The sequence below is a fragment of the Mercenaria mercenaria genome, chromosome 11 (assembly GCF_021730395.1).
Source record: "Mercenaria mercenaria strain notata chromosome 11, MADL_Memer_1, whole genome shotgun sequence".
Lineage (NCBI taxonomy): Eukaryota > Metazoa > Mollusca > Bivalvia > Venerida > Veneridae > Mercenaria > Mercenaria mercenaria.
In genome coordinates this window covers 43152409-43165828 of record NC_069371.1, presented here as the reverse complement: position 1 = coordinate 43165828, position 13420 = coordinate 43152409, and the positions used below count along the sequence as shown (strand labels likewise).

Below are 13420 nucleotides of genomic sequence, written 5' to 3'. Positions count from 1 at the left end.
TCAATCCACAGGAAACTGTATGGAGACATTCAGGATCTGCGGCAAACTACAAGTTTCATCGAGGCAACTGGTCTGACAGTGTAGTCGCGAACGAGAAGAAGAACAAGGACACATTTTTCAAATATAGTGCTCTTTAAGCTGCTGAATGTCACTTTTGTATATAATATTTCATTACAAATATATAAATTACGTGTCTATGACAGTGACTAAGTCACTATAGCTGCAGTTACTTTTTAATTTAAAAACAAAATACAAAGATGAGGAAATATTATTATCTTGGTTAAAAAGCATAACGTGATAAAATGTAAATTTGCGACAAACTAACTGTAATATTCTTACACAAATGGTTAGATCCTCCAGTTTCCACATTAATCTTTCGACTAACCAATACCATTCACTGTAAGCTGTGATTCGATGTTTTACCCTGGCGAAATGCGATGCTGTTAATACCTAGAATGAAAATTTGCATTATTTAGATAACATTTACATGGACAAGACGGTATCTGAAACAATATAATATAACATTATATTGGTAGATAGCAATATTTAAAATAAAACATAATAAGCCTTAAAGGGCTAATCAAAAATGTTGTTAAATTTCTATGAATTTGTTGAGTACATTTAAAAAGCAGATTTGTTCAATAGCATGTACTTTTCTATCTTCCCGATTTTCGTGATACCATTATTTGTTGTCTTTTTTCTAGTCATTTAATAAGCAATATTGACATTAAAAGCATTACTTAAGTATTTTCTAATATTTTTTTTCTCCAGCAATTCTTAATTTCTGAAAGGCATGAGCATGTTTTAGAGAAACTGTTTTGTGTAATTAGCTGTACATGAATATTGTCAATCTTTTATAACATGGTCTTGCTCTTGAGAATACATTTGAGCAAAACAAAAACGTTACATGTACAAAAAAGGTAAATTTTTCATATTGCGTACACCACAATTTATACTCGTTTAGGGTACTTTTTTCAACCTCTGCCCCATATGTCGTCCACATAGGACTAAAATATAACACCTAAGCATAAAAAGCGGAACATTATTATAACATTTTATATATTTTAAGTCATATTGGTGTATCAACAACATGTTTCGGAGCACGGTACAAATAACATATTAGATCTACAGTTCAGGTGACATTTTATAAGCAGACATTGCTGCTTAAAATCCAAATATTTAAGTTATGAACGATATGTTTGATAGACCATTTCAAGCAGACGTACTATCATGAGAGAACATTTACTTCTCGCACTGGTACGTATACTTCTAATCGACAAAAAGGACAGGAGTATAGTAATTCCATGCCCGTGCAATTCTGTACATATATCTAAAGTCTGATTTACAAAATCACATTGCAAACTGGAATGCAATAGTGTTTTTAGAAAATGTTAGAAATAAATGTTATTACTTTATTTTCGATGTCTGGGTAGTCATAGAAAGAAAGATATGCCAATTCAAGGTAGTGGGCTATAGCTCTCTGTGACTTGTACAGTTCCAGCAGGGCAATCGTCTGTAGCGTGTCCCTACTGCTGGAATCAACCTATTTTAAATGTAATTGACTTGTTGATATAAAATGTGTTATATAATAAAAAAACAAAAACGTACAACAAGATCAATTTAAGTTGAGTGAATAATCTAAACTAAATGCAAATACATCATGCACGCAGAAGTAAAATCAGCATGTTTCTAACAAGACATTATTTCGCTATATTGTGTATTTTTGCGTACAGCACAGTAATGGTCAAGGTTTCTCTCTCTTTAACCTGGTAGATGCGAAAACTCTATAATAAATTTAAGACACCGTTGCTAGATATAGCCTTAGAGTACTACAAGTAGTACGTATAAACATTTCAATGCAATTTTACATGTGTCGGACATGCAGTTCTGGTATAAATTTAATGTTATCAACTTAAATGTAAGTGGGCATGATGTCCCATATGTCTGGACACAACCAGACTCTTTATAAATTTTACCAGATGCATCACATCAATAACTTGACATTGTTATCAGTTTGATCAAACAATAAGAATAATAAGGAATACTTACTTGGGCTTTACTGGATGTTTCATACGATGAAAGTTCTACAGCGGCTGACTTGGATGTACTTGCGCTCGGTACATACCTCTTTAATGTGTAAATTGCCTTGGCAGGAAGATCCGGTGCATCACATTCTGTTCCAGATTCTGTTCCTAATGGTCTCATACAACTGTCTTGTTCAATTTTACAATCTTTCTCTGCATTTTTATCGATCTCAGTCTCTTTCAACGTTGTCAAGTGCCCGTCAGTGCTTGACTCGTGGTCTACTTAAAGACAATATGGAAACTATAGAGGACTTAAAGACATTCTGTAAAAAATGCACTGGTGCATTATCACTAATTGTAGAACTGAATTATTTATCTATTGTCTGCTAAACCATACAAAATATATACCGTTTGGGAAGAAACCATTTACTAATGCACTGCTACAGCTTTATTTGATGGCTTGCAATGATAATAATCACCTTATGTCTAGAAAGTTTAAACTTAATTGAATGTATTTACCATTCTTGCTTAGAAGCATCTCTTTGATTATAATGTGATTGAAATTATCATTGAACACATTGCGTTGATCAATCCAGAAATGACTAGCAACGGATTGAAGCTGTGGTAACAAGCTGTGTTCATTTTAAACTTAATTGAATGTATTTACCATTTTTGCTTAGAAGCATCTCTTTGCTTATAATGTGATTGAAATTATCATTGAACACATTGCGTTGATCAATCCAGAAATGATTAGCAACGGATTGAAGCTGTGGTAACAAGCTGTGTTCATTTATAGTTCAGAATGGATAGTTCTAAGAGAAATTCAATCTATAATTTGATATCGTTATGAAACGTACCATCAGGAGACTGATTCTCTAGAATTACAAGATATGTTATAAAAGCGAAAGAGAGTGCCCATAGCCAAACGGAAGCGTTACAATATTTTGCATAACATGAATATAGTATTTTAGGTAGCCAATATCTGGAAGTTGCATTGTCAAAAACAATTGATGCAAATTGCGAAATCCTAAAAGTCACTATTGTTTGTATGAAGCTTGATATTGAGCCTGAGAGTCAGCAGAAGAAGGGGTTCGAAAGCTACTACTATTTTAAGTAACGTGTAGTCTTTGAAGTATATTTTTAGAGTATTTCTTTATATAAATATTTGTAAAGTAAGTTTATTCTATTTATCAACAAGTAAATGAGGTATTGCCATCCAATACAAAGTCTCCTACTGGATATTGTACTATATTAACATTATGTTGTAAATATCTACAGTTGGTTTTTGCTAAAAACATCTGCTTATGAAAAGGTATTTAATGTCAATTTGAAAATATAATAATTCATCTTTAGATTTATGTGAAAACAGGAGAAAAATGTAAGAAATCATCCTATTAAAGGAAAGCAATTATACCAATATATTTTGTCTTTACAGACTCGACAGGAAAAATCAATGCTGACTTCTTCAGGTGTTACATGTACATTTACCTTTTGGTACTGCGCATGACAAGTCATCTTATTGTTGTGAATATTTTTGATAGATTATATAAATGTCCCGTAATGGATGACAGGGTAATGGACTGAACATGAAAACAATCCTGTTGACATTTGACCGTCACATGTTAGCTTGATCTTTGAGTTAGGCGCCTGAGTTTGAAAATCACGGTTGCCAAAAACATGAAAAAGTTTTGATGAATAACAGCATTATGACCTTGACCATTGTGCTATGAATATGAGTTTTGCGCAAGCTACGTTCACTAAAATCTCTATATGGTTGACTGGGAATGGACCGGGCAGGAAAACTCCTATATCAACTGCATTTCAGTAATTTCATAGCAGGCAGTTTACACATGTTTCTACATCTTGTACCAGTGATAGCATATTCTCCCCAAGAACCTGCCGTCTTCTCAACATGAATCAAAGGTGTACAACATATGCTTTAAGACACGTCTCTTCTTAAATTGGCACTTAGAACTTCCATCTCGCCTGGGGATAGACCTCACGATACATAGATCTGCGTTCACTCTCTGGAGCTATTGAGATTAGTGGTATGACTAAAAAAAGAATTTATGGCTGACATACGATGTCACCATCAACAACTGAATATTAAACATGTAAGTTTCCGTTTTATTTTCAAGAAAAAACTGGAAAAGTTAAGTCTTGCTTACTAATGAAACCAAAAGAAGAAAATGAGTGAGAATAAAGGTAGTAACAATAAATGACCTTTTGGATCGGAGATTTTTTTCTTGGCGTCTCAAGGCCATTTATTCATATAGCTGACTTAGTGAAATATCATAGGTCTCGTCTTATATATAGTCTGAAGCAAGAAATTTAATATAATCTTTAAGTTTACTAATTACATATACGAATTAAATGTACGTATGCGCATACATTCACATGTTTTTATTTTGATCTTTAAGTGTTATAAAGCTAAAAATATTCCACTTCAAGAAAAAAGTTTTATTGTATGATCTATAATATTTTTTACAATTTTGGTGTTAGTTTTTTCAGTGTTACTGATATGAAGTTTCCAGTATGGTTACTTTGAAAACTGACTATTTGTTCTATTTTAAGTTTTCTTAATCAGTCAACTGCCTTCAGCATCAGTGTGTTTCAGCATTGGCCTTAAAACGGGAAACTAAATTATTGAATTACTCTGAATTTAAAAAACGGAAAAGGCATAATTTTTTAAAAGAGATACATAGTTCAGTTCTATAAATTGGGATGAAGAGGTAAGGTGATGTAGTAATACGAGACTATTATTGGATGACTATGACGTAATATAATCGTAAATGTAGACTTAAAACAAAATATTTGTATTAAATAACGCAACATCTTCCATATCGAAAACGATTTACATAAATCATATAAAGGGAGATGATACAAAAATAATCAAGATATATAGTTCTTCATGTCTCATATTTTTTTCACAATAGCTCATATATAGTTTTGGAGTTATGGTCAAGAAAAAGAGTTTACTTAATAAAAAACTAATTAGATAGGAGAGTAAAGGTTCTTGTACACTGCACTTCTTCTCTATGTCCTCTTTCTGTTATGCATTTTGATTTAGAAAATTATGCTCTGACAGTCAAATGTGATATAAGAGAGAGTATTCAAGAAGTAATAAACGTAAAAATATCGTTCTTTTACATTACAATTTTCTGAATAGTCTGTGTAATTTGCAAAGTTTCAAAAGAAAATTAATCAAATCTTATTACCTAACGGACCAAACTGGTCATCCAACAACTCTGCAGAGCCTTTTTCAAGTGCTGGAGTTTGCTCTTTAACCTCAACACTGCTTTCAAATGATAAACGTGGTTCTTCTAAATGAGGTACTAATATCTGTTCTGCTATCTTTAGACTGCACTGGATCCTATCAAGTGTTTGCTTGCTTTTCAGTCGTTCCAAGTGCATCGTGTCTCTTGGTTTGATGGATAAACAGAGTGAATGTGTGTCCGTTGATTTTACTGCAATTTCCTCTTTCAGCATATTGTCTTCTATAGATGAAACTAAAAGAGCATAACTTAACAATTAACATTAATTTATACTTACAAAGGTGGACAGTATTTGTCTTATTGATATTATTGATATTGCAAAAATGAAAGAGACTAAGTATCCTTTACGGTGGCATTTGAGGCACTATGAAATCTTGTTTGCTAAAATCCCCAAAGATTCTTTTTTTATATATATTTTGGAGGTAGCTATGTGAACCTATACATCCTAGAAAAAGGTCGTGACAGTCTCCAAACTGATAGAAAAATACTGATCATATACAATATGACTGCAAAATGATATATAAAATGTTTTACTCGTCATCATTGTCTGTAAGAATTGAATAACATCATTCGTTCATGATTCCTTCAAGTAGAAACTAGGGTATAAAAAGCACTAAAACATTTTGTTAAAGGAGAATGCCTCTTGTTGTAAGTTTTATTCAAACACTTGTGATGGACATCTAAGTGACCTAAGACCATTCAAAAAATGAATAAGGTTATATACATTCTACATATGATAAAATGATAAAAAATAATTTCAATTAAATTTGAAACAGCTTTATAATTCATCTTATTATAAGCAATGATATATTGAATGATGTCTTACATGTTTCCTCCATTACGTCGAAAAAGGTATCCCTGTATAAGACAGGTTCGAGTTCAACGTTACTATAACTATCCAGCATTGAACATCTTTTTCCGAGATTTTCTAGAACCGGCAGTAGTCTTCCTTCAGCAAAGTCTCTAAATAGAGCTACTACAGCCGATATTGTACGGCATTGAATTTTCAGTAAAACATTTTCGTGTTTTACTTTGCTTATTTCCCATCCTCTTGACAGGAAGATCTTAAAGGTTTCATTTACTGTTTCTCGTAGCTGCTGGAAACACTCAGGTGGCAAAGTTGTGAGTAGGGTAGAGAGATCTTCATTCCCTTCTAGTGTAGCTTCAAACAACTCGACCAAAATTTCTGACAATCTAGCCTCTTTCTCTGCACCAATATTCTTTATATCGATGTAAAAGTCCACAGCTATGTAAAAAATACAATTGTCAAAAATATATATTTTTTTTAAATCATGTAATATCAAAATGTCGCAGAAACTGAATGTAACTTATCGTCTTAGAAAAATTAAAATCGTCTGTAAGGGCAAACTTAAGGCTACTCTACTATTGAAAATAAACAATTTAAATGATGATGTAGCTAGCTCGCTTTTTGTTGTGGCTGTATAATTTAGAAACAATTACTGATACTAAAAAAAACATTAGCTTTCAGTATTTGTTTAGGGAAACTGGAGTTGCAGTTATCCATCCCTTTATCGTCAAAGTTAAGCAAATAATCAAATATTCGCAAATATTAGGACTGAACTTGTCGTTTCTAGTTATCTAAAAGTTATTTTTATTAAAATCTTTCGTTCACCACTATTCCAGTGTTAGACGGTAGCTGACTATATACTTATGTTTTTATGTCTTTCTTGTCATCTATCGTTGTATAAGTTTATTTACCAGAGTACAATAATTTCCTTTCAAAAACTGAGCAAATTTAAATTTCTAGAAAAGAAACATGAGCAAAAGCATGTAACGCCATACACCAATATGAATTACACTTTAATGGTATAAGTCCAATGCGGGGTCAAACACTGTAACCTAAAGGAACCAAGACTCTTCATTATGCATTTTCGTTGTTTTTGTCGTGATTTAGAATCAAATTTGCACAATTCAGGTTATATCATTTTTATTTTAGTTTGTATGGTAGCGTAAGTCCCAGATTCCTAAGAACATTGTCTCAGGCACAGACGGAAAATGGGACATAAGTCAGTTGGATGATAATGAAACTTCAAGACCAATTCGGTAAGTGGCAAGTGATTCATTGTCAGCGACCTTTAACCACTGGGTCACAAGGGTCCCTTTCTTATGCATAATAATATCAAAACCAAGACCTGTATTATATTACACGTATAAAGGTAAACATATTTTAGATCTCTAGATTCTTCTCAAAACATATATTCAAATTAGCAGTTGCATGACGAAAAGCAATCGTAAAGTGAAAACAGTACTAAGGGCAATGCCATTATTCTACTACTTGCAACGGAAAGATGAGCTAATATATGCATAGCCAAACTCAAGTACTTGATCAATTCGAATTTGTTTTGCTTGATCTTTTACATCCATGTGTGACTGTCATTGCTAATCGCCAATTTTAAGGGGAGGATACTTTTGAAACGCTCTTCACCTCCTACATTATTGTACCAAGACCAAGTAACCCTATTCTTTTCAATTGCATTGAAGATACTGTTTTATATGTTTCCGAGAAGACAAACAAAATAACTGAAGTATTTACAATGATGTCCTTCACTACTCGCTTGTTGTGGCTATGATAAAGTCAATGAAAGAGAAAACAAAAATGTGAAAATAATATGTAACTTGCGATGCATATTTTGTAAATGGGTAGGAAATGCGTCGGTTGTATTTAAGGTTCATGGTTTGTGTTTGCGTTCTCCTTAAGAAGAACGTTTTGTTACACTAAGTTTTAGAATATTTGATCACTCTTTTCTAAACAGATGCAGAAACTACATTTTATAAATTGCATTTCATCGAAACATTTACCTACATTTTGATAAACTATCGATACTAATGCATGCTATATTTTGAATAGAGACACTTTCATATTAAAATTTCAGTTACCTGGTAGCCTCACTGAAGATGAATAATTTGGATCTGCTCGCATAACAACGGAAGAATCCAGTTTGTGTTCAATCCTCTCAGCTGCTTCAAGCAATCGACTCTCGGCTATTGATAAAAACAGCATTTAAATATCAATTAAGTTGAAAAAATACATGTTTAGATACCGAAAGTTAACATCAAAGTTGACAATGTAGGCTATATCAAATAAAAAACTCTTATAGCACCCTCGCTTCACACACACACACAAATAGAGTTTATCGGTAAATGGTATTTGTTTTTCATGTCAACAGGGTGATTATCATAAGGATTTCGTCCATGAATGGATATTTCTAAGGGAATAAAATAATTACCCAACTTAACATTACGGATATTGTTATGATTTAAGCTGAAAACAAAAACTACACACATAATTCTGGCCTTGGTAAAGAAGTATCTGAAGTTAGCCAGTTTGACTAAGACAATGGTAAACTGTGTCACGCTGGCAAATTCTGTTTTTTTTTTGCGATTTTGTTTTTAAATTGGATAATTGGAATTTGATAAGAAAACTTGTACAAAGTTTCTATGGCAATAACTTACCTGTAATGTTTCTATTCAGTTTAAATATCTGTCCATTGCCTGTTGTATTATGTAGTTAATCTACTTATTTTTTTATTTATGAAACAAAAAGTGTTTTATGTTTGATTATGACATACACAAAGATACTCATGTAAGTTATTAAAACATGTTGTTGTATTTGCTAACGTTCGCATGTGAAACTAATTTCAAATGCAGTGAGAATTGCATTTGTTCGAAATGCTATGACCTCAAATTCACAACAGTATATACCCTATCAATAGTTTTTGACAATAAATAAAATAAATACATTTTTAAATGTTTCATTTTTATAGCCACCCACAGTCTGTTTAGTTCTTCCTGCACAAATACATTTGAAATTGGGGATTCATTACATTCGATGTATGAATTATGCCACGGAGAAAAAGTAATAACTTATGGATATCTGCAGTTTTTAAAGAAAATAGTTGTCTCTTTTCATAGTCCTATTTCTCATTCAGAGACATACTTCTCGTGGACAGAAATGCAAGTCCAAAAACTTTGCGTCTAGCGCATATCACATGAACACAAAATTACTGTTATAATATGTTTTCATTAATTGCTCAAAGTTGAAATTTAACATTTCATATGAAAAATAAGGGGAAAAAGGTCTAAATAGGTCATTTTATAATCCTCCGAAATTATAGTTATCTTTCGAAGAAACTGCCTACTTACCGTCACTAATCGTATCTAATTTCTCTCTAATGTCTCTCTCCATAGAGTAGAAAATATGCATTGTCCTCACAGTTTCAACGAGTGACAAAGGTCCTTCTTTCATTTCATTTATAATGTCTGTTACTTCTTCGGTGATTATTGGATTATCTACCTTTTGTAAAATTCTGGTTGTGATAATTTCGATTGTTTCAACATCATTCTTAAACTTATCATCGTCAATATTTGGTTCGTGCGCATGGCATAGCTCATTTCGAACATTGCGAAACTGTTTAACATCCAGACTTTCTATTGTGCTAAGCTGGCAATAGTGCACGAGAACGTGACAGAGGAGTGACAAATCCCATTTCTTAACGTCTGTTGCGCCAGTCGCAGGGAATAACACTCTGTACTTTTCTTTGGAAAGTTTAGATTTTTGTATATCTCTCTGTTTAGTCTTCAGAAAGTCGTCAAGTGACCAAGGAGAAGTTGGATCTGGACTTAGGTCCTTGACTCGTTTTTCAAGAAAAGCCCAATTTGTTTTTGTTCCAGCTTTTATTAGCATGCAGGAAAGTCTACAATGTTTTTCTGTGCCGGAGGTCGACATAATTTCACTGAAAAATATATACTCGAATAATTCGGAAGGTAATTTCGTTTTAATGTTAACTGAACACGTGTATCATCAAACGCTTTTCTATGTTGTATCGTACAATACACAATTATCACCAAAGGCTTAATGATCCGAGTGGTCGCTTTGCTTCATTAAATAGCCTATTGTGATCCATAGTTTGATATTGATGTATTAAATTCACATTATTTTTTCTAATATTTTTCTTCTTAATGAAATATTGCCAGACAATATAAGGTTTCCATAACCCTATCCTTAAGTCAGTATATTGTTTTTCATCGTTCATATACTTTCTTTATCAGAAATTTACTTCTCTTGAATGAATCACAATGCAAATCATGACAAAATGGAATTGACTTGTTGTTAGATTCCTGTTATCTATTATAAAAATTATCAGCTTTGCATTTTGTTTCAAAGGATGACCCCAAAAGACCTAACGACACTAAATGTCTTCAAATATTACGCGAGATTTTTAAATCCTATTATACGAAATAACTTCAGACTTCGCCTATGTAAACATTTTATTATCAGCGACCAAAGCTGTTGCCTTCGTCATACATTTCTTAATCCAAGTGCGCATGCGTTCTACAGATATACACTGAATCGGAAATTAGAGGGGAGGCCCACCTATGTGGTTAGTTGTTATAGTTAGTGAATTATGAATAAATAATTAAATATGGGTTAAGCCTATACCATGAGATATGTTTTATATGAAGTGCATTGAATAAAGAATAAAATGCCTAAACATGATTAAATAACATGACTACGGAAGACGACAACAAACTGAATATGATAATACGATTACGGATTACAATACGGGATATACATACATTCGTAACATAAACATATAGAAACATAAACTACGGGCAGTGTAAGCTCGACACTGCGAAACACGTATGAATTATAATATGTCGTAAAAACGTCTTGTAATTTCCAAAGAAAAAATACAAACTGGCAGAAAACAAGATCTGTATTATATATTTTGGATAATTACGACTCTGTACCATTCAAGTCCTCTAATTTATTTGACTAGTATTCATTATTTTTATAACTAGTTTAAATAAAAAGACCTGAAAATTAGAAAAACGAGCCTTCTTACACTTACAATTGCAAAATACTGATAATGACATAATTTCGTTATACATTCAAAATATTTTATTACTCTCTTTGGGCAGATCTATCACAAAATTATGTAAATGCAACGCGGCTACCCAACGTCCATTAATAAAATAGACGTAATGACGATTCAAAGGAGTACACGACGAAAGATTATTAATTTGAAATATCTTCTGTAGAGTAACGGTGTTTCCCTTTTGAAAAATACGTTTCGTACATGGGGATATATGATAAATAGGATAATTGTCACATATCCTTCAACTGGAATGTTGTTTTCCAAAGTTTTTGTTTGTTTGTTTGTGTTGGGGTTAACGCCGTTTTTCAACAGTATTTCAGTCATGTAAAGGCGGGTAGTTAACCTAACCAGTGTTCCTGGATTCTTTACCAGTACAAACCTGTTCTCCGCAAGTAACTGCCAACTTCCCCACATGAATTAACAGAGGTGGAGGACTATTGATTGCAGACACAATGTCGTTTATCAAATAGTCACGGAGAACATACGCCCCGCCCGAGGATCGAACTCGCGACCCAACGATCCGTAGACCGACGCTCTACCTACTGAGCTAAGCGGGCGGGTTTTTTCCAAAGTTAACCAAACGGGATCGCAAGTTAACCAAACGTGATCGCACTCGGCACTTGCCCGCCGCGGGTGATCAAGGTCCACCCGTGACAAACACAACATCCAAGATAATAAACCGTTACCAATGTAACCTTTTTTCAACGAGCATGAACAAAAAGATGAAAGGACATTATGACATTGATACACTTCATTGTACGTCTTGAAATACAGCCATTTAAAAACTGCAGAAGGTTTATTAAAAAGAATGTGAAATCATTTAAAAATCCTTGAATAAGCTATTTAAAAGAAATTTGTTACAGGCGTTGCCTACAGAGTAAACGATTACAAAAAGAACCAGTAGGCATCAGGAAATTGATGCTATATTTCCTAAATATGATTTAAAACTTAATTAATTGCAGATTATGTTACGGAAACACATGAAGATCAGTTGAATTTACTAATTTTTACAATTACAATTGAAAGCGTGTGTAACGCTTTACGTGAGGTAAACTGCCTTAAATATAAATATCTATATTTAACGCATTAACATGTAATCTTCCCTAGCGATATTGATAAAGATGGCGGAACAGCTTTTATTGCCTTTGCACTAGGGTATTTCTTTCGATCAGGCATTTTTAAGATACTTTAGAAACAAAATCTCATTTTATAATGTTCATAATGATCATAATATGACCAAACTTCAATTTTGAACAAAGATCATTCTTAGCCTGTAAATTATTTTCCAGTATTCTGTTATTTGATTATTGAAAATCCTACATATGTTCATAAGTCGTACATTGAAGATAGGTCTTGATTCTTTAGATGGAAATAAGCTCTGTTTCAAACTGATATCAAACACAAAATTTCATCTATTTTATAGGTCAGTGTTTTCACCTTTGGGTTCTCTTAACTATTTTATTAAAAACATAGCTACCGTCATATGCTTTATTTTTCAAAGAAAAAATGTGTTTCTTTGCACAGAAGTTAATGTTTAATATCATTGTTTTGCAAATTTCTCGAACTGTGCCTTATCTGAACTGCCTTATAAAAAGTTGACGATTTCTTCTGTTTTTTGAATATCTTAAGATTGTAAATGTCCAAAATCGAGGTTCATAATATATATCAATGTCACATGCTGCCAGAAAAGTAACACATTCACAGACGACGTGTATTCAATCATTCGCCAATACAAAAAACAATACCAGCCTCATCGTCATTAGTACGTTGACGGTTGGCATCAATTCTTTCTCATTGAATGTACATTATTAAACCTATGAAATAAGGCACTGCCTCATTCAGGAATTGATTCAACTTCAGCTTATCCATAAGATTTGAAAAGTACTGGAAACACAGAAGGATTTATTTTTAATTCGGAAGTAAATATCTTATTCGGTATATCGCATGTTACTGTAGAGGGATAGATTTATGTATATTTTTTATTACAAACAATACTGCCCATATTTGTACTGATGTGTATTATGTTGCGGCTCGGACAAATTATGTGGACGCTTATTATGCACAAGGAAAATGTGTATTCTTCTAAAAAATCCGAAGTCAGACTCTCTGTGCGCGTGCCGGAAGGACATATTTTTAATTTGATAGTTATATTTCATTCGGTATATCGATGAAAATCGATAGGACTGATTCCCTATTAAACCTGATCCTAAGCTTTAGTCAG

At 32.8% G+C, this 13420-nt stretch overlaps 1 protein-coding gene across 2 annotated transcripts in view; it reads right to left on the bottom strand.

Annotated features, from left to right (window-relative positions):
* LOC128546159 (uncharacterized) overlaps positions 1 to 13420 on the bottom strand; it is a 31204-nt gene that overhangs the window by 16828 nt on the left and 956 nt on the right. The window contains exons 2-8 of one of the 2 annotated variants that reach the window (XM_053517267.1): positions 9464 to 10053; positions 8198 to 8302; positions 6126 to 6545; positions 5243 to 5533; positions 2050 to 2306; positions 1412 to 1543; positions 340 to 450 (exon numbers count right to left, since the gene is read on the bottom strand). In XM_053517267.1, coding sequence (XP_053373242.1) covers positions 340 to 450; positions 1412 to 1543; positions 2050 to 2306; positions 5243 to 5533; positions 6126 to 6545; positions 8198 to 8302; positions 9464 to 10046 — 1899 coding nt within the window. In that variant the 5' untranslated portion in view covers positions 10047 to 10053. The remainder of the gene's footprint in view (positions 1 to 339; positions 451 to 1411; positions 1544 to 2049; positions 2307 to 5242; positions 5534 to 6125; positions 6546 to 8197; positions 8303 to 9463; positions 10054 to 13420) is intronic. The other variant, XM_053517268.1, reaches the window with a different exon arrangement.